General features: G+C 43.9%; 1 protein-coding gene across 5 annotated transcripts in view; it reads left to right on the top strand.

Annotated features, from left to right (window-relative positions):
• Positions 1-27,714, top strand: part of Kif13b (kinesin family member 13B) — a 150,538-nt gene that overhangs the window by 26,319 nt on the left and 96,505 nt on the right. For 3 of the 5 annotated variants that reach the window (XR_008217023.1, XM_052732955.1, XM_052732954.1), the window contains exons 3-4: positions 23,276-23,288; positions 26,956-27,016. Coding sequence is in view for 4 of the 5 variants with exons in the window: in XM_052732955.1 (XP_052588915.1) it covers positions 23,276-23,288; positions 26,956-27,016 (74 nt within the window). In the remaining variant the exon portion in view is untranslated. The remainder of the gene's footprint in view (positions 1-23,275; positions 23,289-26,955; positions 27,017-27,714) is intronic. The other 2 variants (XM_052732956.1, XM_052732957.1) reach the window with 1 other exon arrangement.

Raw genomic sequence — 27,714 nt, 5'->3', positions numbered from 1 at the left:
GCTCTGACAGGAGCATGAGGCAATGGTATCCTCACGAGGCAGAGAGAGGCATGCTGGTGCTCAACTGACTTCTTCCTTTTTCCTTTGTATTCAGTCCAGGACCAGAGCCTCTGCAGTAACGCTGCCTACATTCAGAGTGAGTGGGTCTTCCTTCCCCAGTTCAACCTTTCCAGAGGTACTGGGGTGTCTCCCACATGATTCCAACCACCACAGCATGTCTCCCTCACCCCCTTAAGGCTCTTTATCCTCCTGTCGTAGGCTCCAGAGTAGAAGCTGGACTACCCCTTGTGCAGTTACATTTCAAGCCAAGGCAGAGGCACTCATGGAGAAATGTGATGTGGAAATGCAATCAATTCATAGTACTCATGGAAGATTTTCTCATCAGCTCAACATTTGTGTATCCAGTGTCCCCACATTGAGCCAAGAGTTAGGATGATCAGTTAGCCTTTAGTTACATGTAGTCATGATGTCAATCATTGGACAGCAAAGCTGGAAAGTGGAGAGCAGTCACACGTTCTCCATGGCTTTGCAGACTCAGAGTGAAGTAGTGTGGCTTTATTCTGAGCATTGTCTGGTTTCCTGGGAGAAGTTTCTTTTGCAATTAGCTCTTTAGAGACTTGGAGTCCTTAACTTTCATACACTGAGCTTTTTTAGAAAACACAGGTATCAGGGCTGGAGAGATGGCTCAGTGGATAAGAGCACTGGCTGCTCTTCAGAGGACGCAGGTTCAATTCCCAGCACCCACGTGGCAGCTCACACCTGTCTGTAATCTAGCTCCAAGTGATTTGATACTTTCATAAAGACATTAATGCAGGCAAAACACCAATGCACATAAATAAAAAATAAATCATAAAAAACCCAAATCACAAGTATCTTGTAGTAAATTTCACCTTTGCTTCACATTTATCAAGCCTAATTTACATAAGCTTATAATAAAATCAATTTGTTTTGTGGTCCTGGGAATTGGACCCAGGGCCAAGATTGCCACTGAGCTCTACCCCCAACCCAGCTTAAAACTTAGAGGATGAGCCATAATCATTAAGAGTAACACTGCATGTATCTTCATGTTTTGATAGATATGTAAAGCCAGTAATGCTTTTGCCCCACCTTTAGGAAAACTGAAATGAAATTTAGATAAGGATCAGAAAGGATGTAGAGGTTACATTTGCCATTTAATTTTAAGAATTTTGTTGTAGAAAACTTGGCATAATATAAAACCATTATCCATGGCCAACAATGTCCTACTATGGCTCCCTCCCTTTCTGCATTCCTATATTGTTTGGAAGGAAATTCCATTTACCCAGAAGCATTTGAATGCCGTTAAACATAATCATAATACTGTAATGTTGTTGTTGTTATTTTTCGAGATGGTTTCTTGGTGTAGCCTCAGCTGTCCTGGGATTTGCTCTGTAGACCAAGCTGGCCTCAAACTTACAGAGATTCGTCTGCCTCTGCCTCTGCCTCCTAAGTGCCACCACCTCTGGGCCTATAATGCTGTAATTTTGCCTTAAAAATAGTTAGATAATGCACACAGTGCGTATCCCTAATCTGAAAATCTGGAATCGGAACTGCTCTAATAATCTCAAAACTTTCTGAGCATAACATGATGCTCAAGATAGAATGTTCTGCACCTGACCTCATATGATAGGCTGTAGTCAAAATGCAGGTGCACTAACAATCCCGTGTGTTTGCCTTTGTGGTTTGTGAGTAAGATGTGCATGAACCGCAGATGAACTGCATGTTTGGACCTGAGCTGCTCCCACAAGGCCTGCTGGTTACCGTTGTTCTGATTGGGCTTATTCTTAAGGTCCCTGTTTGATGTTGCCTCTAAGGTAATATTTTGAAGGTCAGTCTGAGTCTGAGAGCTGGGTGTCCTTCCAGTTCCTAATGATGGGTAGAGCCAGTGTACCCTCCTATCCACTCCCGGTACCAGTGCACTTTCCCCGGAGTGGATGATCTTTGTTCACTAGGCATGTTCTCAGGGTGACGGTCTCATTGCTAGAACCTTTAGATGCCCATAGCACACAACTCTCTCTGTTCTGCTGTCATTCTGACCACCTAGTTTCTCTGTGTGGCACTGGCTATGCTTGAAATCTACTGCTTTCCAGGGATCTGATATTAGGATTGTAGTTACTGGATAATGTACCTATTTTCTGAAGATGAAGCCCTGCTTGTGAGATATAGACTGAGTACAGAAGAGTGCTTGCTTTGGCCTACAGCTTCAGTGTTTAAAAAATTAGGAGGCTTCATGTACAAACCCAAATTTGTCATATGTTTAAACAGCCTGGAAAGCTGACAGTGCTGGGTTTGTTGTCCCTGTGACTAGGCCTTGACCTCTTCAGGCCAGGTCCTTTATTTGTTATTGTCAAGGCTCCTATATGTCTCTCCCTTTCCAACCAGCTGTGTAGCTTCATTTAAACAGTTATTTTTATTTTATGTGTATGAGTGTTTTGTCTGCATGTATATCTGTGCACCATGCATGTATAATGCTCTTGGAAGCCAGAAGAGGCATCAGATCCCTTAGAACTGAAGTTACAGACAATTGTGAACCACATATGGACGGGTTCTAGGAATTGAACCCTGGTCCTCTATATGAGCAGAAAGTGCTTGTAACCACAGAACCATCTCTCTAGGCCCAAATCTAATCTATTTATTCTGTTCTAGTCTATTTCCTCCCCTACCCTCTTTTCTTTTTTTTTTCTTTCTTTTTTTTTTTCTTTTTGGTTTGTTTATTTGAGACAGGGTCTCACTATGTAGCCCTGGCTGGCTTGGAACTCACTACATAGATCAGGCTGGCCTTGAACTCCCAGAGATCCACCTGCTTCTGCCTCTGCCTCTTGAATGCTGGGATTAAAGGTATGCACCGTTATGACCAATCCAGCAGTGCAGATTCTTTCTGGCTTCTGTGACAAAGATTACTCTTCCTGACTTTGGCCCTGGGCTTTGGGGCTCATTAACTCCACCCCCATTTTTTTTTTTTTTTTTTTTAATACACAGAATTATAGAATCTCAGTACTCAGGAGCTGAGGCAAGAAGGCAGGGATTTCACGGAAAGGGTAGGTGACACAGAGAGTTTGAGGCCTGCCTGCCTTGTATACATTGTGAGACACCTCCCCCGCAAAATACCAATTTCCTTTTTAACTAATGTCATTTAAAAGAACATTTCTAGGTTGCTGCAGAATCTTATTCAACCTGTGCTATTTGATTTATTTATTTTACTTATTTATTTAGAGTGTGCTTTTATGTGCATTTGGAGGCCAGAGGCTAATTCTAAGTGTCTTCCTTAAGTGCTGCTGACTGAGAGAGAGACAGAGAGACAGAGAGACAGAGAGACAGAGAGAGTGTGTGTATATGTGTGACAGTCTCTCACTGGCTGGAACTCACTGAGTAGCTCCAGGCTAGGCTGGCCGGCGATCGAGCACCAGGGAGAGCACCAGGGATCCACCTGTCTGCCTCTGCAGTGTGGACATATGCCACCACCTGCAGCTTTTCATGTGGGTTCTGGGCATCAAACTGAGGTCCTCATGTTGGCAAGTTTACCCACTGAGCCACATCCCCAGCCTCAACCTGTGATATTTCTGAAACTCATGGCACTGTTCTCCAAAGCATAACGAGTGAGCAGTTCTGGGCATTTACTACAGGCCTCTTGGGGCAATGGGCAAGGATTCCCTGGTTCTGAGCCTGCTAACTGTTCCCTGCTTACCGAGAGGTGTGTGGGTCAGAAGTGTGCAGAAGAACTGAGAGGGAATTTTGGTGTGATGTGAGATGTTTTTAGGGGGCTTTTGAATGAGGTTCAGATGCTGCAGGGGAAGGGAGTCACATGGGTTATATGAAGTCCTTGTGTCTTTCTGTGTTGTAAAGAAGACAGAAGAGGGAGAAGCTGGGCTTACCTGGATCCTGACAAACCAATATTCTGCTGTTGTCAAGATGGACTGATTTGATTATAAATATATCAGAAAGTAATTTAGCAAAAAATTAGAAGTGTTCCTTAGTGAAAAGACAGATCAGTACAAAGATTTTGAATGTCATCAGAACATGGTCACTGTGTATATGTCTGGCACTATTTTATAATAACCATTCTAATTTTTTAAATTTTAATTTTTTATTTCATGTGTATGAATGTTTTGCCTGCATATGTGTCTGTGCACCATGTGCATGCTTGGTTCCCACAGAGGGCAGAAGAAGGCATTTGGAACCTCTGAACTGGTGCTGGCAGCTGAAACCAGGACCTCTTGCAGGAGCCAGAACAGCCAGTGTTCTTAACTGCTGAGACAACTCTCCAGTCCTGTTCTAATTTCTTTCTGGCTTTTCAAGACAGGGTTTCTCTGTGTAGCCCTGGCTGTCCTAGAACTTGCTCTGAAGACCAGGCTGGCCTCAAACTCCTGAGATCCACCTGCCTCTGCCTCCTGAGTGCTGAGATTAAAGGTGTTTGCTACCACCACCTGGCTTCTAGTTTGTTTTTGAAGAGTGGATTTTTTTTTTTTTTTTTTGGTTTTTCAAGACAGGGTTTCTCTGTGTAGCTTTGCGCCTTTCCTGGGACTCACTTGGTAGCCCAGGCTGGCCTAGAACTCACAGAGATCCACCTGCCTCTGCCTCCCAAGTGCTGGAATTAAAGGCGTGCGCCACCACCGCCCGGCCTGAAGAGTGGATTTTATGTTGCTTTTGTGGTGCTGGTTCATGAAAGTTACTACAGGCAAGTGTCCTATCACTAAGCTGTTCTCAGCCTTCTCTGTAGTCTAGGAAAGCACTTCTGGATGGAAATCCCCACGCTGCGTGGGAGATGTACTGGCTGAGCCTGCATGCCAGCCTTCTTCCATTTTCATGGAGCGGGGTACTGGGCCAGAGACATACTTCAGTGTTGAATGGTAAGGACTCTGGGCCTTGCCATTTCCAGAAGCCTCACATGTATCTCCAGGCTCTGATTTTCCCCTTGTCACTTGTATCAGACACCTCAGTGCTGCTTCAGATCCTCCGCCTCACCTCTCCTCAGAGCCTTTGATCACTTTTCAGCCCTGGCTGCTGCCAGCTCAACCTGAACTCTGACCAGTCTCACTGAGACACAGTCACAACACTTTCTCATGCCTCCCCGCCTCTCCTGCTCCTTCGGTGCACCCAGCTCAGCTTGCTGAACACTCAGTGTGAGGCAGCCTGTCTGTGTGCCAAATCTGCCCATGCCTCACTGGCTGCTGGGTTAGCTTCCTGTTACCCTTGGCCTCCTAGGACTTCGTACTGATCGTTACAGAGAACCACCTTTATAGGAAGAGGTTGGGCCTGTTCTTCCTAGAGTGGCTCATTAACCCCACAAGCACCGGGAAGACTGGCGTTTGTTTAGTCACCCTCCTAGCTGTGGGATGGGAAGAGACGGTGTCGACTGAAAGTAGTGGAGCTTAGACTGGGTCCGTGGGCTCTGGTCTCACTGCCATCTGTGTAAATCTGGAAGCTTACACTCCCTCCCGGAGCTTCAGTTGCCTTCTCTGTGAGGTGGAGGTGCTCCTCTATGCGTCACACGGACGGACGGACACTGCAGGGGTGTCGTGGGCATGGCCATCTCTTTATGTAAGGGTCTGCTCATGCTAGATAGATGCTTAGTAGACAGTGGCTGCTGTTGTGCTTCGGTAGACTTATTCTGATCATTTGTCAGACTGTGTTGTGTTTTAAGAGACGTTCTGTTCAAACATGTGCATGCTGGACAGTGAATAAGTATTGATTGGGTTGAACATACAGTAGCTACATCAGGTTTCTTTACATTGACAGTATCACAGATGAGTTAATAGGAGCTAGTGTGTTAATCTCCAGATGGCAGGATTAACCATCCTAAAGGGCCTCAACTGGCATAATATTGCCCAGAGTTGATTACAGCTGCACAAAATATTGTCATTCTCAGACTAGAAGGACTCTGGTCCTGATTGACAGGCTTAGGAGCTGTCTGTAGTATCTACAGACACTTTAGAGTCCTTGGAAATGCAAGTGCTGAGTAAAAACTGTAGATTTTGGATATTCCCACTGATGGCAAGCAACATTTATTTACAGCTGTTAGTACTAATTTTGGATTTTTGAGACAGGCTATCCTTCAGAGTCCTGCTGCCTCATACCCTGAGTGCTAGGACTACAGGTGTATGCCCCCAGTCCTGGTTCAGGCTATTGATGACGCCTAATGTTTGTGATCTTGGCAAGGTGCTTGAAAAGGGAAAGGTAAATACGACTTGCTTTAAAATTAAGAAAGAGCCGGGCGGTGGTGGCGCACGCCTTTAATCCCAGCACTCGGGAGGCAGAGCCAGGCGGATCTCTGTGAGTTCAAGGCCAGTCTGGGCTACCAAGTGAGTTCCAGGAAAAGGCGCAAAGCTACACAGAGAAACCCTGTCTCGAAAAACCAAAAAAAAAAAAAAAAAAAAAAAAAAAAAAATTAAGAAAGAGAGAAAAGAAATCACAATCTGGAGTCAGAGAAACCTATCCACAGCTAAGAATATTGTTTTCACTAATGTACTCAATGACTGTTGATTGTATTTCAGGAGTGTTGCCATGAAGAAAATAGTGGTTAAACAATGGAGGTTTTCCAGGCTTCGTGGAGCTTGCTAGCATACGATGTTGTAGACTGATCTAAGCCCTGTGGTCATTTATCCTGAGATATTATAGTAACTTTCTGTCATTAGACTTAGGTGAAAGGCATGGGCCATTTCCCTCCCAACTACACCACAAGGAGGTAGGTTACAATATAACCTTGATGAATCCTGCACCCTGTTTATCCTGCAGACAGCCACAACGTTAGTCATGCAAAGCTGTTGCTAGAGGCCCAGTGAGGTCACAGCTCTCAGACAAGTACCTGGCTGGAAAGTTTCCCTCGAGACACATGTAGCAGGATTCAGGTATTCTTCTGGCTTGATCTGAACTCAGGCCTAGGGAGGTCCCTAGCCAAGAACACAGCTCCCAAGGGAGAAGGATAGGAAGCTAGCTGCTCTTTGTGAGTTGCCCTCCCAGGAGAGAGGTGTCTGCATTCAGTTTTGGTTGATCTACTTTTAGCACCATGAGTTTTCCCAGTGAAAAATTATTTCTAGCATTTTCTTTGCTGGTGAATAACCCCGTTAGTGCTGATCAGAAAAAGAGATAACTGGGAGCATGCAAAAATTGCTTCCAGAGCAGAACTTCTTAACTGTTCTCTTGCCATGAACCCTTTCGGCTGTCAGATAAAGCCTGTGGACTCCTCTTGAAAATGCATAGGATTAGAAAGGAGACCAGATGTGTACTGAAATATAATTATCAGAAAAGTTTTTAGAAATGTGTAATAGTAGTGACCTGCACTTACTGCTGTGCTAACTAGCCAGATCTAGTGTTGGCAATATTTGCTTAGGCTTTGAAATTGTGTTGGGTATATATGATACTAACAAGATATGTACAACAGGGCTGGAGAGATGGTTGAGTTGTTAAGAGCATGTACTACCCTTGCAGGGGACTTCAGTTCAGTTCCTAATACCCATGCCAGGCAGATTCACAACCCCTGTAACTCTAGCTCTGGGGGATCAGATGCCCTCTTCTGGTTTCTGCAGGCACTGTACTTAGGTGCATTGCACATGTACGCACCCCCTACCCACCCACCCCGAAAAAACCCAAAACAATTTGCAACAAGTAGAATGAGATAGGAAAGCAGCTGGGTCTATTGGTGATAGAGTCACAGGCTCTGCTTATCCCATAGTTCATTGCTACACCAGTAGTTGAAGGAAGCACTGAGTTTTGGTGGTAGGGTCTTAAGAAGTGGCAGTGTAACTCTTCTCTGGGTTCACAGAGCCTCCCATTCAGTCTGTGCGGTTAAGATCCCTGTTCTAGAGCAAGCCTCCTTGGTTGGGCTTTCAGATCACATGCCAATCATTATCTCTGTGTTGATCAGATGCATGACTGTATTCCCATCACTTCTTTATATTCGATGACGGTGTTGTGCTTGGGATTCAGAGGTCAAGCTCTTTAGAATGTAGGGGACAGTGTGACCTTGGGGTAAGCCTAGAATGAGCCCATGCGAGAAGTGTAAAGTCAGAAGCCTGGCTTGGCTACGAGCACTTCCTATGTATTGACTTTTCTAATCTCCATTATTATCTACTGTTTGCAAATGAGAAACAGGCACAGAGAGATTAAGTAACTTGCCCAAAGTCAAAACTAGGTCTGTCTGGCTACTTGGGACTCCAGACTACTCACTCAGCACAAGAGTCCTCTGATGACAGTGTGGAGGACAAGCTAGGTGGTGTGCGACTGTAGATGTGACGTCAGGTCAGAGGCTGCTAACATGATACTGGACAGAAATGGAAAGGTTCCCTGAATGCCAAGCTTTAAGAATAGGTGAAGGATTTTCCAACCCAGAAATCTATACATCTCAGTTTTCAACTTAGACAGAATTCACCATGCCTAGCTCCTAGTCTCTGATTTCAATAAACATTCATCAAATGCCTCAAACTTGGCAGGCATTGGGCTGGTGGTTACCAAGGATATTAGACGAAGAAGCTGATGTGGCAGTGGCTGGCAGCAAGATCACCTGAAGTTAGTTGCTGCAATGTAGTGCATATTGCAAGGGAATTTATTTAGGAAACTCTGCAAAGTGTTTATTTTCTTTTTTTTTTTTTTTTTTTTGGTTTTTCGAGACAGGGTTTCTCTGTGTAGTTTTGCGCCTTTCCTGGAACTCGCTTTGTAGGCTGGCCTCGAACTCACAGAGATCCGCCTGCCTCTGCCTCCCGAGTGCTGGGATTAAAGGCGTGCGCCACCACCGCCTGGCTTTTATTTTCTTTTTTAAAGAAAGATTTGTTTTTATTTATGTGTTTGTGTGTGTATGCACATGTGTATGCAGTCACTTGTGGAGGCCAGAAGAATGCATTGGATCCCCTTGGAACGAGAGTTATGTTGATTGGATGTGAGCCACCATGTAGGTGCTGGGGACCAAACCTGAGTCCTCTACATGAGCAGCAATGACTTTTAGCCGTTGGACTATCACTCCAGCCCCTAATTACATAATTTAAAAGAGATTTGTTTGTTTGTTTGTGTGTGTGTGTGTGTGTGTGTGTGTGTGTGTATGCAGGTGACCATTTAGTTCAGAACGGTGGCATTGGATCCCTTGCAGCTGGTGTTTTAGGTGTTTGTGAGAGGCCAGACATTGGTACTAGGATTTATATTTTGATTTTTGATAGAGTAGTTAGTGCTCTTAACTGTGGAGTAGCTGCCCAGGTGGCATAGCAAAGAGGTAGACAGGATTCAGACCCAGGCTGTTAATTCCAAAGCCCAGTCTTGGCCTCTGTGACTACCCCGTGTCACATTGATCTGGTTACTTGATGAAGCTGTGGGAGAAGTGGCTTTGTGTGTGCTGGCTTGAGTGGGTTTACTGATCCCTTGTCCCTGCTGAGTGAATGGCAGACAGTAAGTAGCAGGCTTGGGGCCACTGTGCCATTCTGTAGGGAACAGAACCCAGGCGGGCTGCTCTGAGTGCTTACGTGGGGACACATGGGCACCGTTTCTCCATAGAGAATTACTTACAGTAGTGTTTGTCAGCGTCCTTCTAGGACTCTCACACTCTGGGTTCTTGAAAGCTGTCACATAGGAGTGAACAAGGGTTGGTAACCAGGCTTACCAAGAGAAGAAGGAAGGACATGCCTCCCTAACAATTTCAAACCAAGAGCTGTGGAAATGTCAGCCTCATGTAGGCTGCTCCCCTGCTTTTTTGTGCTGCACGCTTTATTTAAAGACAAGAGAAAAAAACAGTAAGGGAAAAAAATCCAAACCAGGTCATTTTATACGAGCACCCTCTTCTCTAGTTTCTTAAGCTACGTTGTCTTTTTTTTTTCTTTGAGACAGGGTTTCTCTATGTAGTTTTGGTGCCTGTCCTAGGTCTCACGCTGTAGACCAGGCTGGCCTCTAACTCACAGAGATCCACTTGGTTCTGCCTCCTGAGTGCTGGGATTAAAGGCATGGGCCACCACCGCCGGGCGCTACGTTGTCTTTAATTTGTCTGCTCATGTCTTGTGGCCATGGCTGGGGACTGGGTGATAAAAGGAAGTGGGGTGTTGGGAAAGGACTGACATCAAATGTTAAAGTGGAAAGAACATAGTTTCAAATGGAATCCTGGGTATTTCTGAATCCCAGCATTGTTGATGAATGAGTTGTTGACTCTCTAGTCTTTCTTTAGTGCTGTGAGACAGCTCAAGGCCTGCTCTGTAGGTTATGAGAACTAAAGAATGGCAGGCATTTGACATGTAACAGTGATGAAAAGAGGTCTTATGTATGTATGTATGTATGTGTGTGTATGTATGTGCGTGCTGGGAATCAAACCCAGGCCCTGTGCATCCTAGGCAGATGTTATACCACTGACTTATATCCCCAGCTTGGATTCTCCTCCTCCTCCTCTTCTTTTTGGTTTTTTGAGGCAGGGTTTCTTTGTGTAGCCCTAGCTATCCTGGAACTTGCTCTGTAGACTAGGCTGGCCTTGAACTTAGAGAGATCCACCTGCCTCTGCCTCCCCAGTGCTGGGATTAAAGGTGTGTGCCACCACCACCCGGCTAGGATTTTATTATTCTTAATAAATTAAAAAAAGAGACCTAACTACCTTTCCACAAGTAATTAAACAGTGCCTCGGGTACATCTCCCTTTGTCACTGCTGTGAAAGGAGAATGGTAGCCGGCCAGCTGACAGTAACCCTAGCCATTCTGATTGTGGCCACCATCTTGCCTACCTCTTGACCCTGGTACTCATTCCAAGTCCTGTTTGATAAACAGAGTGATGAAGAGAGCCAGTTTGCCTTTACTGCCAGCTGCCAATGCCCACTCCATTTTGTAATTGATATATCAATAGCTTTTCTGTTCTTGAGAAATTCAGGTATAGTGGATGCCTGCAGCCATCTTAATGTAGCTTAGCTCTGTGATAAAGTGTGCCACCCAAGCTTGGCTTTGTCTGCCTCATTCTTTGGTCTCTAGGCATTGTCTGCTTTTGGCAACAAGTTCTTATACAGCAGCGTGTTCTGAAACAGGAGTACTGATTAGGGAATTTTTTGTCTGTTTGCACATAACACAACATGTGAAGATGAATGCTCAAAAGTAATTTGTAAGTTCCCGTATTCAGCTATATACATGCTGGATACAACTTAGTTTTTAATTTTTTTTGAACTTTATTTTTATTTGATTTGTTGGGGTATTTTGCTTGTATGTGTGTCTGCATCATGTGCATGGAGTACTCACTGAGTCCAGAAGAGGGCATTGAATCTCCTGGGATTCGAGTTATAGACATTTTTGAGTGAGCATGTAGGTGCTGGGAATCAAACTCAGATCCTCTAGAAGAGTAGCCACTGTTCTTAACCATTGAGCCATCCCTCCAAACCCACAATTTAGTTTTAAAGTAAGAATTCATTACTTTAAATTGGAGAGATGGCTGAGCAGTTAAGAATGCATACTGCTCTTGCAGAGGACCCAAGATGGGCTCCTAAAACCCATATCGGGCAGCTCACAGACACCCATAGCTTCAGTTCCAAGGAGATCTGATGCCTTCCTCTGGCCTTTTCAGGCATCCACACTCCTGTGTACATACAGACGTACATGTATACATGTAAGTTAAAAAGAAATTTAAAACTTAGAATTCAATAGCTGAGCATGCTGGCATGCATAATCCTAGCACTCTGGAGGCTGCGGCAGGAGGATTGGATTACATAGCCAGACTGTCTCAGAAGAAACAAAAGCTGCAGTGAGATACCCTTGTGTCTTAACTTGAATGACTGTTATCAGATAGACTGTGCCACCTCTCATGTGCTGCTGGTGACACATCATCAGTTATATATACTTGGGATTAGTTTGACTTCTCTAAAATGTGAGTATAATTCTGGTATAAACACCCACACCATGTGACTTAACAGTTGCATTCTTAGGTATCTCTTGAAGAAGAATCAAAAGAAATGTGTGCACAAGGACTTACTGTTGAATGTTCCTACCAGTGCACTTTCTAGTGGCCTCAAGCTGGAAGCAGTTCAAAGGCCCAGCCAAGAATGAATAAACAAAATACAATATGGCAATAAAAAGGAGCCTGGTGCTGATAACACACTCCACAGGAATGAGCTTCACAAACATGCTCGGTCAAAGACACCTGATGCAAAAGACAATGTAGTGTGCACTTTTCTGTTCATGCACCCGTTGTGGGGGTGGTATTTAGCCATTTGCTAACTGCCATTGAGTTATGTACACTTAGGATGGATGGAATGTTGGTATAATAAGTTGATATGTCAACTCAGCCTGTCCCATTTCACCGACATTTGGTTCATGCCCATTGGGGATGCACGCCAGGTGGGGGCTCATTCCTTGAATTTTTGAGGTTGGACATGCAAAGTGGCAGAGAGTCAAGGAGATAGGGCTGAGCCCACATGGAAAGGGAGCAGCCTAGTCCAGTAGCTCATACCTATAGTCCCAGCTTTCCAAGAGGTAGAAGCAGGAAGATAGATTGAGCCCAGGGGATTGAGGCCAGTGTGCAACACAGTGAGACCTTACTTCAAAATACAGAAAATGGAGTCATAGACAAAAGGTGCCTTCTAGTTCTTTCCATAGTGCTTGATGTTATGCATGCATCTTCCACTTTTATTAATTCATTAGATACAGGTTCATGTAGCTCAAGCTGGTCCTGAACTTGCTATGTGGCAGAGACTGTCCTTGAACTTTTTTAAATGATTGCTTTTATTTGTGTGTATGTGTCTGTGCATGGATGTGCTAAGGCATACATGGAGATCAGGGGCTAACTTGCAGGAATTGGTGCTCACCTCTGCCAAGTGAGTCCCAGACGTTGTTGCCCTGGCCTTGAACTCTTGATCATCCTGCCTCCTCCCCCAGTGCTGAGATTACACAACTTCCTTCTTAACTCTCAGTAATGCTTCCCCTATCTACTTTTTCTTCTTATGTTCATTCCTTTTCAGTCTTTTTTGAACATATCTCATGATAGAGACACACATTTATAACTTACTACTACTCTGCTGATACCTTCCATTCATATTTGGGGTTTGGTAGCTCCATTTTTAACATCTGAAGTGTTAGCTGGCCAGCCTCTGACTTCTAAATGAAGACCACCCAAAGGAGCATAGAGGCCATCCGTTTAGAGTGCTACAACAGGGTGCTCAGAATTGGGGTGTTGGAAGCAGGCCAGCTCGAAGTGGGGTGTACACATGGTTTCTTTTGTTGATATTGAGTAATAAATGGGGCAAAATTTAGGGAAGCTGGGCGTCCTTCACCAAGGCCTGACTATTCTGGGCAGAGGGCTGCAAAGCTTCAGAGTCAGAGTTCGTGACTAGCTGTGTTCTGTCCCATCTTCAGTCTTTCCTGCCAGACAGAGGCCAGGACAGAACTCTTCATGAATCCCCTGTAGCCCGTATCCTAACTGATTCAGGTTGCAGATGCTCATCTGAGAGCTTAGAAGCTAAAACTCCACTGCTTCCTTCCCCCACCAAAATGAAACAAAAGCCATGGCCCATGTGGACTGAGCACGTATTTTCTGTCTGGATGACAGTGAGGAGGAAAAAGAGCCCACGGGCTTGAGAGACATTACAAAGGTGGAAACCGCTGTCAGCAGGCTTACTGAATTGAGGGGTTGATTTTCTTGAGAGTCATGAGGTTGGACACACTTAGGAGTTGAATCTTTAGCTGAACCCAAGGAAGCTAAGGAGACTTGCTAAGCAATAGATTTGGGGGAGTGATTATGGTGATGCACTAGAAATTTCAACTTTTCTCCATCTGCTAGCCAATTTGAACTGTAGACAATTACGACAACATTGCATCATGAAATGAACCATCTCCCATGTATCAGCATGTATGGACACATGTATGGCATACACCTCACATAATTTTGTTGCTTTTTCTTTGAGATCCCCAAGCTTCCTGACTTCAGTCTGAATTCTAGACCTGCTACTGCTCATTACTTCAATTTGATTTGATAGCAACTAACTTTGATGACATTACCTCTGTGAGTGACATTTGTTTTGGGGGTCCCTTGTTTAGAGTGATTTACTTACTTACTTACTTGTTTATTTATTTTTGGGACAAAGTTTCAGGTAGCCCAGTTTGGCCCCAAATTTGCTATGTAGCTGTGGATGACCTTCAACTAACTGATCCTCCTGCCTTTGCCTCCCAAGTGCTGGGATTACAGGTGTGTGGCACCATGTTTGATTCATGTGATGTTCAGGATAGAACATAGAGCTTAGTGCACGCCAGGCAAGCACTCTGCCAACTGAGCTACATCCCTAGCCAGGCTTTAAAGAGTATCAAATTCTTTACTGGGCAGGTGGGAGCTGTAGGGTCATCCTTTTCATGGGTAGAAATGAGTGAAATGCTTATGCTTTCTTGCTATCTGAGAAAAAGGAAACTTCCTGTTTTCTGAGGCAGGACTAAAGCCTGTCTCCTACAGGACCTGGTGGATGTGGTAGCTGTGGCTGCTGTGGGGGAACTTGGCTAGATTTTCTCAATGTCAAGAGAATTTAGAAACCCCAATTTTCCAATGTGAAACCTTCCAATTTCCTACTCAGGGTCAGTACTGTAAGGGTTAGACACAGTGCATTGTGGGCTGTGTTGGAAATTGAGGTGCAGGGTGAGTTGGGAGGTTGGAAGAGTTAGTTCATGTTACTTGGTGAAAAGTTTTTTTTCCAGTCCCATCAAGAAGTTTAGTCACATTAGTCCATTTATGGAGGGAAGCACAGACTCAGACAGTTGGACACCAGGAGCCCTCAAAGAAGTAAAAGTCACAAGTTTCCTCTACTTAGAGTTCAGAAAGTTCCAGTAATGTCTGTATTTACCTGTGATGTCATTTGATTTTGTAGTTACTCAAGTGAATGTGCATCACTCATTATCTGCTTTATAAAAGGCACTGAAAATTGATCAATATTCTTTGGACAAATTTATACCTTCTTATAATGAAGGCAGACCATAACTATTTTTAAAAAGATTTTATTTATGTATGTATTTGTGAATATATATTCACTTAAGTGTAGGTGCCCACAGAGGCCAGAGGAGGGCATCAGATTCTTTGGAGCTGGAGTTGCAGGTGTTTGTGATCCACCTGATGTAGGTGCTGGGTTCTGAACTTCTGTCTTCCTGGTTGAGCAGCAAGTGCTCTTGAGTTGTCTCTCCAGCCCTGCGTGATGAATGTACACCCTTTCTGCTGGCATGGTGATTTGTTGAGTTAATTAGTGATTGTATTCTTAGATGTATGAGTTTGAAATTATGGAGTTTATAGATCAAGGTTTCCTTGGGTCCAGAGTCTTATCATTACAAAATACACAAACTGGGGTCTGTAGTCATTGCCTTGGCTGTTCTTCTGCTCTGAGCCAGTGTGGTTTGTACAGGTAAAAGATTCTATTAGAAGGCTGTTGAACAGTCTTCTTGATTTAAAGAAGTTTCTTCAGGACTGTGTGTTAGAGGTGGTGACCTGAATTTTTCAGGCCGGTTGGAGCCAGGAGGCGTTTGCCCAAGCCTTTCAAACCAACACCTGTTGCTTGTTTGTTTTCAGGGTCTTTCTCCTTTTTTTGGGTTCCTGGTGCATTCACTCCGACCCCTTAGAATGTTGTATTTTATTTTGTCTCTGCATCATGACCTTTAATTTAAGCCTTTCCTGGTTTTTTGACTGTGGAATTTGTATTTGTGTTTCTCATTTGCCTTACTGTTTCCGGGTGGCTTGAGGAAGGAGGGATGGTGGCGAAAGGTCTGCTCTGCATAGATGCTGTGATGTGTTGAGAGGGTCGGATCAGGGATGTTTAAGGAATAGTTATGACTAGGGGAAATTTAATTTAATTAATTTACTTAATTTAATTTAAGTTGAGAATCAAATGAGTAAAAAGCCTCTCAGGTTCAAGGCGGACAAAGTCATGCATACATCCCAGAGCAGGCGGTGTGTGCACTGTGTGGGTGAAGGAAAGCTGGGTACTGAAATGGTGGCAGGGCCAGGTTGCCTGCAGAGTGCAGGAGGTATTTACTGAGCAAGCAGAAGCTTGTGTTGGTCTCTGATAAAAGAAGTAGCTTGTTCTCTAGAGGTTCACAGGCTGCCTCAAATGACACTAGTCAGAGCTGCTGTTAAGAGACAGATGGCTGGGGACTGCGGAGATGGCTTGGAGGTTAAGAGCACTGGCAGCTCTTCCAGAGGTCCTGAGTTCAATTCCCAGCAACCACATGGTGGCTCACAACCATCTATAATGAGATCTGGTGCCCTCTTCTGGCATGCAGACATACATGCAGGCAGAACACTGTATACATAATTGATCGATTGATTAACTAACTAACTAATTAATTAATTAATTAGAAAAAGAGACAGATGGCCAGGGTGCAGTGGAGGTAGTTTGTGTCATTGGTCTGGTGTGGGTAATGGATCCTTGAGGGAGGTGGTTCGGTTTCACTTTTCTGCTCTGTAGGAGGCCTTAAGTGGGCAGAGAGGTTAGATGGCGGCAACAGTGGCAGCGTGGCCTTGTCTGGGTGTGGGAACATGGAATCCAAAAGTGCTGAGGTAGCCTGAGTAGAGGGACAGTCTGTGGAAGTCTGAGGGAAGTCTGGGGAAACTGTGGGTCTGGTGCTTTGCAGGCGGCACTGATAGGGAGTTGCAATGGATCTTATTGATGTTTACTGTTCATCATTACTGTAAATAAGAAGGGTTGTCCAGGGCTGGGAATGTAGCTCAGTGGTAGAATACTTGCTTAAGGTACATGCATGTGACCCTGAGTTCAGTTCCCTGCATTACACACATGCACACACACACACACTGAGGAGTTGTACAGAGATGAACAAGTAACCCAGTGAAGCATCTCATTCCTATGTGTTATCCTAACCAGCTTTTCTGCTGGATAATAGATAATAGATAATCCATTGCTGGAACCAGGCTGTTTGTAACAGTGCTGGCTGTTTGTACATTAAAGAGAAGTCCCTCTTCTCGTAGGTTTCCCCAGTAGGTCCTGTGGAGTTCCAGTAGTTTGGTTATTTTGCTGTGGTATGAAGCCTCTTGCATCCCATTCTCAAAGCTTTATCAGTGATGCTCAGTATTCTTCAGTTGAATGGAGTATTCCAGATGTTGAGGAAGAAGTGGACTGGGATTGTAATGATACCCAAACTTCTTATAGAGACCTGCCTGTGAAAGTTGAGAAGCACCTGTGAGTTCATTCAGTACAGGGTTTTAGTCCTGTCAGCTTTAGTCTGTGTGTAGAAAGGAGGTTGGGGGAGGGGTGACAAGAGAAAGCTCACTGTCATCATAGACTGTGCTTGGTTGCTGGTACTGCCAGTGAGTCCCAAAGAGGAACAGCATCATTACTGATGGTGGCTGGATTGAAATGAGCTCTTTGTTTTCTTTCTTTGTTTCTTCAAACGGGCTCTCATAAGGGACTGGCCTCTAAATCCCTATGTAGCCAAGGATGACCTTGATCCTGCCTCTACCTCCTGAGTACTGGGAGTTTAGGGATGTGTTACAGGCCTAAAGGGCTGTGTTAGGATGGAATCCAGGGCATCATGAATGCTAGACAAGCATTCTACAGTCCTCAAGCTCCTTGTGATGAGTATGCTTTTCAGAGTATGTGAGAGTGGGATCTTGTAAATCAAAGACTCTGCATATTCCTAATAATGATCATTTTAGTAGCTTAAACCTTTAGAATTGAAAGATAATTGTGGACAGGATGGTGGTATGGCCTTTAATTAACCTTAGCCACCAGGAGGCAGAGGCAGGAGGATTTCTATGAGTTCCTGGCCAACCTGGCCTATATAACAAGTCCAGGTCAACCAGGAATAAATAGTGAGACACAGACGCATGCACACGCACACACAGAACAGTGGAGGACAGAAGCAAGTCTGGGCAGTATAGAGTGAGTGAGTGAGTCTGTCTTTCTGTCTCTCTGTCTCTCTCTCTGTCTCTGTCTCTCTGTCTCTCTCTCTGTCTCTCTCTCTCTCTCTCTCTCACACACACACACACACACACACACACACACGCACACACACACACAAAACAGTGGAGGACAGAAGAGGTGATGGTGCTTGGATTTTATTGGTTGACAGTGGTAATTGGTTGGCTTATAACTCATTCTGACATGTTTATGTCTCCCTTTTTTTTTTTTTAAAATTTGGTTTTTTGAGACAGGATTTCTCTTTGTAGCCTTGGCTGTCCTGGAACTCATTCTGTAGACCAGGCTGGGCTCGAACTCAGAGATCCACCTGCCTCTGCCTCTCGAGTACTGGGATTAAAGGTGTGCACCATCACTGCCTACCTTTGTTTATGTCTTAAGTATATGTAATACTGTGTGAATTACTTTCAGATCACGTATCAATTTTATTTTGTCATTGTCAAAGTTATTAATGAAACATTCCCAGAGATTATCAGTATACATAAAAATCATCAATGAATGTCTTCATATTTACCAGCCTAGAGATAAGGAGTGTAATTTGATTTATTTTCATGGTATGATTTATTATTTGAGCATAGGCCCCTTAACAAGAGTGGTAGAAAAGAGTAAGATAATAGTTTATCATAGATACCAATTTCTTTCCGGAAATACTCAGCCTTCGCACGTGGGGTTTAGGCAGTGCTGGCGATGGAATCCAGAGCCTTGTACATGCTAGACAGGAGCCCCCACTGCAGCCCCATCATGTGTTGTTTTCCAAACTGACCTCTTCCAGAACAGCAACTTCCACGTTGATCCACCTGGATCATTAGCACTTTCATCTCTACTGCTGTGGCTGTCTGCTCAGCACGTGGGAGACATTGTCACTGCAGGCAAGAGTTACATCTGGATGCTGAAGTTCATGGTTGGAAGTGTGATGAGAGAGAGAGGTTCTGCGTGGTCTCCAAGCCTTTTCCTGCTACATGAGTAACAAGGACAAAGGGAGGAATGGTAACCTTAGAGTGTGGAGAGCGTCATACCCTAGTCAGCGAGGCAGAGTAAGTCCTGGACATCTCATGTCTCCTGGTGGGATGCGTGCACAGGGTCGTCTGCTGTTTGTGTTGATACTTGCCAAGCACACAGGCTGACTTGAGTCATGAGGGAACATTAGGCAACTGGTCTGAGGGATGATCTGCAGACAAAGTGGCCAGTGTTTCCAGGTGTCCATCATAGCCAATCTGGCCTGAGATGGAGAAGATATCCTGACAACAGACCTGGAGCAGGAAAAGTACACCAGTGATGGTAGTTGGCAAACTTTGGATAGGACTGGCTGTTACTTAATAGGAATAGGTTATATGTTGATCTGTCCCGACTCTGGTCACTGTAACTGGTCATTAACATGCAGTCATTAGCATGCAGGGAAGCTTGAGCAAGTCTGTGTGGAAATTCTTTACGCTATTTTTGTAAGTTTTAAAGTACTTAAAAATGAAGTTAAGCAACGAGAAAATTAATTCAGCATAGCTGGGAAGTAAAGGCTATGGCTGACATGCTTTGTGCCAGCGCTTTGGAAGGGTCAGGAAGTGGCTGCTTTTCTTTGCTTCAGGAGTATCTGTAGCGATGATGCTCACTGAGGTTTCAAGGGTCCTGGGATTGGTGAGCTGTGGCTCCATGGGATTTCAGCTCCCTGTTGACAGGGTCTGGTTTAATGAATTAATCTACTTCCTTTTATAAGGAGCTGTAATTATGTATTGGGGTGTCCTGTGACCATGCAGGTTACCCGAGCTTTGTTGTGGCTCCCAGACTCCCTAGCTGGAAATGTAGCACTGTATTGACTCGCTGGTTTGCTTCAGTTTTTATTGGGCTGCTTTGAATTCAGGTGAGTCTGTGGATTTTTCTGCAGTGAGTCATATATTCAGTTTGATCTTTATTGGTTGTCTCTTAGAAAGAAGTGATTTTAAAAGTTTTTTAAAAATTATTTTATTTAAGCTTGGAATATTATACTAGATGTATGTTTTTGTTATCAGAAAAGACAAGAATTTTCATATAAATGTTAAATAATAAAATACTGGCCTAAGTCCCACCTGGGAGCCCTATGGTATGCTTTCTTAGATAGATTTCTTTTTCTGTGATAAAGACCATGACCAGAAGCAACTTGGGAGGAAAGAGTTTATTTTACCTGACAGTTTATAGTTGTTGTCCATCACTGAGGGAAGCCAGGGCAGAAGCAAGGCAGGAACCTGGAGGCAGGAAGTGAAGCAGAAGCCATGGAGGAGTGCTGCTTACTCACTGGCTTGCTTCTCATGGCTATCTCACACAATCCAAGACCACCTGCCCAGGGAAGGTACTACCCACAGTGGGCTTAGCCCTTCCACATAATCGTTAATCAAGAAAATTCCCCCACAAACTTGACTACAGGCCATCTGATAGAGGCCTTTCTCAATTGAGGGTCCTCTTCCTAGATAATTTTAGCTTGTGTCAAGTTGTCAAAAAACCATCCAGGTTATAGGTAACAGAATAGAGGGAATTGGCAGGTGCCACTGTTTACATGAGTGTTGGTTAGTCTGTGGCTCATGGGTTCTTAAATCCCAGCCATTTTGATCAGCATGGAGGAAGATGGTGGATTTGGGGCTCAGAAGACCCAGGACTACATTAGCTGGTCCTTTAACTTATCTGAATCTTAAATTTTCTCATCTCTACGTCTGGACTCATTAGCATATCTGTGAAGTGTCCTTGCCTGCAGACACCTCAGATACATGGCTGCATTTTTAATCACTGTCCACAGGTGAGAATCTGCTTTGCTTACACATATCTCTAACAATGGTAACATTTGTCAGTGACCTGTGTTATAGAGATCCTAAGGTTTTAAAATGGTTTTTTTGCGTTTATTTATTATGTGCTTGTGAGGGAGGGTGCATATGTCATGGAACATGTGTGGTGGTCAGGTGTAGATGTAACCAACCATCTTATTAAATAAGAAACACAGAACCAATGCAAAGAAGAAAGCCAAGAGATCAGAGCTAAGAGCCTTACCTGCCTGCTGCAGCTAGCCTCTTCAGCCAAGAGACCTCTCCGAAAGAGACCTACTTTCTGTCTGTTTGTCTTTATATAGACTTTCTGTTCTGCCTTCTCATTGGTTGTAAAACCAACCACATGACTGCCTCGTCACTGTCTGTTGTACAGCCCTCCAGGTCTTCTATGGTATTGAGATTAAAGGCGTGTGTCTCCAATGCTGGCTGTATCCTTGACCACACAGAGACCTACCTAGCTCTGCCTACCAAGTGCTGGGATTAAAGGCATGCACCACCAATGCCCAGTTTTTGCTATGGCTCTAATAGCTCTGACCCCCTGGGCAACTTTATGTATTAACATACAAATAAAATCACATTTCAGTACAAATAAAATACCACCATAGTCAGGGGATGCCTTGTGGGAGTTGGTTCTCTTCTTCCACCACAGGGGTCCTGGGGATCAAACTCAGGTCCTCAGCTTGGTGGCAAGCGCCTTTACCTTCTGAGCCATCTCACCAGCCTAGGGCTTTATGTCAGGAAGTTCCCCCATATCTTGTTAGTCTAGAAAAACAGATTTTCTTTTAAGATCTTAGTCCTGTTGGATGTGTTACCCTAATCTACCAGATACTTGTCACTATTTATTAGACCTTTATTGTCTTCATCTCAAGTTATTTGGTACAAATAAATATCAGATTTCTTTTAGAAGAAAATCTTATGAGACAAAGGGACAAGAAAGCATGTGGACAACTAGTGGGGGCATTTGTATTTAATATTTGTTCAAGCTTAGGCTGGATGTTTGGATTCTCTGAGAAGGACCAGGTATTCTTGTTTCCCTCCAGAATCAGGAGGACTTTCCTTAAGTCAGGAGTAGTTCCTGCATTTAACAACAGTACTACTGTGGCCCTAAGGCAGGAGTGCTGCAAGTTTGAGGTCAACTGGATCTACATAGTAAGTTCTAGGCTAGCCTGGGGAGGCATAGTGAGAACTCATCTTAAAACAAACAAAAAACTCAAAGAACATACTTTGTTTTATCCTTAAATGATTTTGAATTTACTGTGTGAACTTAAGTGAGCATGGTTGTTATTTAGAATTCTGCACTTGAGTGCTCAGGGAGGAAGGCATGCCTACTTTCAGTTGGTCCAGGAAAAAAGAAGTGTGCATGTGTATTTATGTCTGTGATGAGGGAGCACGTGAAGGCAGCCGGGTTCAAGAGTAACCATTAGTGATCTGGAGTGAAGGGTCTGTGGGAGTTCTTCATTGGATCTCAGGCCTTAGTTATTTTCTTGGCAGTTTCAGACAGAGGGATGGAGGGGAGGTTGAAGTGCCTGGCAAGTGAAGAGGGCATGTACTGAGTGACCCAGTGGATAGGAACTCACTGGCAAGAAAGTAATTGTTCCTTTAAATGTAACCCTTTTTCCTGAGCTACAACAGGAGTCTACTGGAAAGAAAAAATCTGGATAGATAAGAGCATAAACTATGGCTGTTTAAAAGCTCAGGAAAGTTCCAGAAGTGAAATCAGAAGACAGGTAGTTTCTGCTGGAGGGGATGGTGGTTGAGACAGGGTTTAAAAATATTATTATTTTATTTGTATGGGTATTTTTCCTGCATGTATATCTATACACTACATGCCATACCTGGTGCTTGAGGAGGCCAAAAGAGGGTATTGAGCTGTTGAACTGGAGTTACAGACAGTTGTGAGCTGCCATGTGGGTATTGGTAATTGAACCCCAATCCTCTGGAAGAGCAGTCAGTGTTTTTAACCACTGAGCCATCTCTCCAGCCTGAGACAGGATTTAACTAATGAAACCCAGGCTGGCATCAGACCCACAGTCCTCTTGTTTACCCTCCTCCCTAGTGTCTGGGATTACAGGGAGGTGCCACTGCCCCTGACTCAGAAGTCAAGCTTTTGAAAAGGATTATTTGTAAGATGTATACAGGATGAGCACAAACACAGAGGCAGAGCCATTAGGACTTTTAAGACCCTCCTCTAAGGCTCCCCAGTGCTCAGATCCTTCTTCCTGCTGGAGAGAGACAGGTTGTGATCTGTTCTCTCCCCTCATTGGTGTTCATTTACCTATCATTTACTATTTGGTTTCAGAAGTAATATTTTCTCTCTTTTCTTTTTCTTTTTTATCCCCTTTCCTTTCACTTTCCCTCTCTACCTCATCTTCTCATCCCCCTTCCCCTTTGAGACAGAATCTGATCTTGAACTTACTATGTAGCTCAGACTGACCTTTTAAACTCCTGATCCTCCTGCCTCCAGCTTCTCTGCACATAGGTTATAGGCGTGTGTGCCTGGCTAATATTTTGTTTCTTATTGCAAATTTGCTTACATTTGTTGTCTTTTACTGTTCAAGAAGACTTTCCTAAACTACACTTCTTTGCTAACACTTGTCCTCTTTCTTTCATGTTTGTGGCGACACCACTCTCTGGAACTCAGGAGCCAGCCAAAGGTAAGAGTTCTTCACATGATGCTTATAGAGATTCCTGTGCATATCCCTGAAGTACTAGGCATTTTCTTCTCAAAACTCGAAACTCTTCCTTGCTGGTTTATAAAAGCAGTAGAAGCCTTTGGCTGTCTCATGATTCCAAAGCTGCTTATTGGCACAGACAGAGCTGGAGGGCTGTGGAGAGCAGTGCACTCTGGCCAGCTCTGCCCAGTCTCCTAGCAACCCAACACAGATTCCTTGTGTGCCATAGATTAGCATGAAACTGATTGTTCCATACTGTGCTCACTCTGGGCCAATCCAACTCATCTTGCTCCTAGGCAATGGGGTGCTTTGCCAGACCCATGGGGTCCTGATGGGACCCTGATGTTGGGCTCCAGATTCCTCCAGGGGCTGTGCTTGCATCTCACATTGGAGCCAAATTCTGAGACCACCCTTAAATTTTTTAATTACATTTTTAAATTCAGTGTGTGTGTGTGTGTGTGTGTGTGTGTGTGTGTGTGTGTGTGTGTGTGTTGCTGTGTTGCACATCCACAGCACATGTGTAGAGGTCAGAGGACAACTTTCAGGCATTGGTTCTTTTCTTACACATGTGGCCAGGGTTTGAACTCGGGCTTGGTGGCAGACCCCTTCACCCCCTAGCCAACTTATATGTGGAAGTATTGACTTCTTTGTCTTCCAGGGGTCTTTAATTTTTAAAAAATATTTCTATTTTATTTTTACATGTCTGAGTGTTATGCCTTCATGCATGTATGTGTACCATGTGCATACCTGGTGCTCATGGAGTTGAGAAGATTTAGAATCCCCTGGGACTGGAGTTACAGATGATTGTAAGCTACCATGTAGGTGCTGGGAACTCTGTCCTCTGCAAGAGCAGCAAATGCTCTTAATCACTGAGCTCCTGTGGGTCTTATTCTTATAGGTCCTGAGTCAGCATGGAGCCACTTTTAACTGGACAAGTCTCTGAGGTTACTTAGAACTTCCAGGAAATTCTGTTTGTCTACATTCTTGGACTTGTTTTTGTTTTACAGCCTGTGGTTGAGTTGTAGCGCTATGCTGTTACTGTTGCTGAAATATGTGTAGACATGCCTTTTAGGATCCCCAGTGACCTTTTAAACAGTGCTTGAATATGACACTGGTCTCCTTATGTTTGTGAACTTTGTCTCATTTTCACTATGAAAAGGTGCTGGGTTAATTTTGCTTTTTATTGGAACAGAAGCTGGAGACCAGTAAAGATGTGAGGAACTACTTCACAGCATTAGAAACTTGCTATGTTTCATTTAGTGAACTGTTCTTACTGCTTAGAGAAAATGCTTTGCAGACAAACCCTGGAAGGGGAAGCCCACATCCGTAACAGATTGCTTCCCCTGGAGGAGAAGTGTAGTTGGCAAATGGGAGACCTTCATTTATTTCTTTTAAAATTTATTACTTTAGCCGGGCGGTGGTGGCGCGCGCCTTTAATCCCAGCACTCGGGAGGCAGAGGCAGGCGGATCTCTGTGAGTTCGAGGCCAGCCTGGGCTACCAAGTGAGTTCCAGGACAGGTGCAAAGCTACACAGAGAAACCCTGTCTCGAAAAACCAAAAAAAAAAAAAAAAAAAAAAAAAAAATTATTACTTTATTGTGTGGGCACACTCTCGAATGCTTACCCTGCCATGTGCATGCTATGTCAAACACTTAGGGGTCAAAGGACAACTTTGGGGAATCAGTTTTTCTTTCACCACTTGAGTCCTAAGAAATCAAGCTAGGTCATCAGGCTTGGTGGCCAGCACCTTTACCCTCTGAACCATCTCACCAGCCCTGTTTTTATTTTATATTTTTCTGTAAAATTTATTAGTGTGAATATGTATTTCTTCTCTGTTTATTGGAAACCTTTTTGATTTAAGGAACAAGAGAAGACAGTGGGGGAGGGGAAAATTAAAACAGCATAGGCTTGAAATGGCACAAATGCCAAAAGGAAACCCATTGCTTTGTATGTTCACTTAAATAATTTATAATCAAAAAAAGGAATGGAGATAGGTATGGGGTGCTGCACGCCTGTAGTCCCAGCAGTTGGGAGGCAAAGGCAGGTGTGGATCTCTGGGAGTTTGAGGCCAACTTGGTCTCAAACAAACAGACAGACAAACCAAAAAAGCTTAAACTCAAGAAATACCGTAGTATAGTATTTGCTACTTATGATGGAAAGCATGAAAACCACTCAGATGGAAGGCCTGCTCTGTGCCAAATCTAACTTCCAACTTTTACATCCACAAATTAGTGCAATTAATCTGCTTGATTGTTGAGCTCAAACCTGCTACCTTGTGCATGTTAGATAAGTGCTTTACCACTAACCTACATTCAAACTTACTCCTAACTCTTCAACATACTGTTTTTCATCACCAAGAGAACAGAGTCTGGGGAAGCCAGAGTCCACTGTACAACGTTTGACAAAGTGGGAGGGCTCAGAGACAGTGAGAAGATAATAGCTACATAAAGAGCTGTTATCAGGACATACTTGACAGTTGTTGGTTCATTAATTGGTATCTGCAAATGGAGCGTGCACGGATAGTGTGATTATCACTGACTTTATGCAGCTTTGGCCTAGAAGGTATTTGTAGTAATTTACAAAATTGCTAAAATTGAAAAGGGAGCCACTTAGTGTTTTTGGTAAATAAGAACTATTATTTCTTAGTTCTCAGTTCTGTAAACAAGAGTCCCAAACTTCTATGAAGTTTACTTTCTTTGATTTAAGTTGTGCTAGGTAAGTGCTGGTAAACTTGGGTAGATACTTTAAGTGGAAGAGAAGAGAAGAGGAGAGAGAGAGAGAGAGAGAGAGAGAGAGAGAGAGAGAGAGAGAGAGAGAGAGAGAGAGAGAGAGAGAATGAGAATGACTAAGAATATGAGTTAATTATTGTAAGACCCTGCTTTAGAAAACTAACCAAACAGTGAAAACTTTCATTTTGTAGCTGCACACACATCGTTGCTATTGCGCACATTGTGCTCACAGCATTAGAAACTTGCTATGTTTCATTTAGTGAACTGTTCTTACTGCTTAGAGAAAATGCTTTGCAGACAAAAGCCTAGAAGGGGAAGCCCACATCCGTAACAGATTGCTTCCCCTGGAGGAGAAGTGTAGTTGGCAAATGGGAGACCTTCATTTATTTCTTTTAAAATTTATAACCTCAGAGACTTGTCCAGTTAAAAGCGGCTCCATGCTGACTCAGGACCTATAAGAATAAGACCCACAGGAGCTCAGTGGTTAAGAGCATTTGCTGCTCTTGCAGAGGACAGAGTTCCCAGCACCTACATGGTAGCTTACAATCATCTGTAACTCCAGTCCCAGGGGATCCTATATAATGCCATTTGGTTTACCATTGCAGATGTTTTCCGTGTGAGGTAGCTCTGTCTCACTGTGTAATCACCAAGGGATTATATGCCACTAACCCCTACTCTCTGACATCAAGTGATGGTGTTTGTCTGAGGGATTGGGCAGCTGAAACATGATCATAGTGTAGCCCAGGCTGCCCTGAAACTTGGCTATTCTCTTGCCTTAGTCTCTCAGGTGATGGGGTTACAAGTTTGTGCCATAAGGCCTGGCTAGTAAGTTGGTTGACAATGCTATGCATTATTATAATGGCAATTGTGATATGAAGGTTTTGTTCTTAATGCACTCCCTTTATGTTCCCTCCGCAACAGATATTTGCTTATGATCACTGTTTCTGGTCCATGGATGAATCCGTCCGAGAGAAGTATGCAGGTAACTGAGCACACTGTCTGTGCAGTTAGTAATGTGGAGGTGTTTTGCTGTGTTTTCCACCCACTACCATGGTATCATTTGGTGTAACTTTTAAACACTGTCCAGGCAGCTGCTTCCAGCATTTGCTGTGAAAGATTTTGTACTGTCTGGGGACCAAGAGACTTCAGTGAGATGTTTTTAATGTGAGATGATAAATACTATGACTATGGGATCTCATGAGATCATCTCAGATATATCTGTCTAATGGGGTCAGGAGCTACATTATAGGCATGCAGACCCTCATAATGTTAGTGATGTGGTCTAGAGGGACCTAGTATAAGGGGGGAGGAGCCCCACATGGTAGCCCTAGGTCTAGTTCTTAAAAGCTCTGTGGTGCTCACTAATTCTCCAGGCCTGCAGGACCATCTGTCGGACTTTCCTCTGTACCTTTTGCCCTGTTCTACTACCTCCCCGAAGATAACTGTCTCATCCCCATTTCTCAACAAGTTTAGGATTGTGTGACAGCCCTTTGTTCCTTGCACCCTGACTGTCAAGGTCGAATGTTTCTAAGCAGTGCTTTTACACATTGAACATATTTTATTGGCTTCTGTTATAAGAAAGATCATGGTTAACAAAAAACAATTAAGGTCCCTTTGGTCTCATTGGCCTAGTGGTGACTCCAAGGATCACCCCAATTCAGAAGTGTGACAACCGAATCG

This window comes from Peromyscus californicus, unplaced genomic scaffold, assembly GCF_007827085.1.
Source record: "Peromyscus californicus insignis strain IS unplaced genomic scaffold, ASM782708v3 Scaffold_12__1_contigs__length_115047231, whole genome shotgun sequence".
NCBI classification, from domain to species: Eukaryota; Metazoa; Chordata; class Mammalia; order Rodentia; family Cricetidae; genus Peromyscus; species Peromyscus californicus.
The sequence above is the reverse complement of the archived record's forward strand: the minus strand, read 5'-3'. Positions and strand labels throughout refer to the sequence as shown.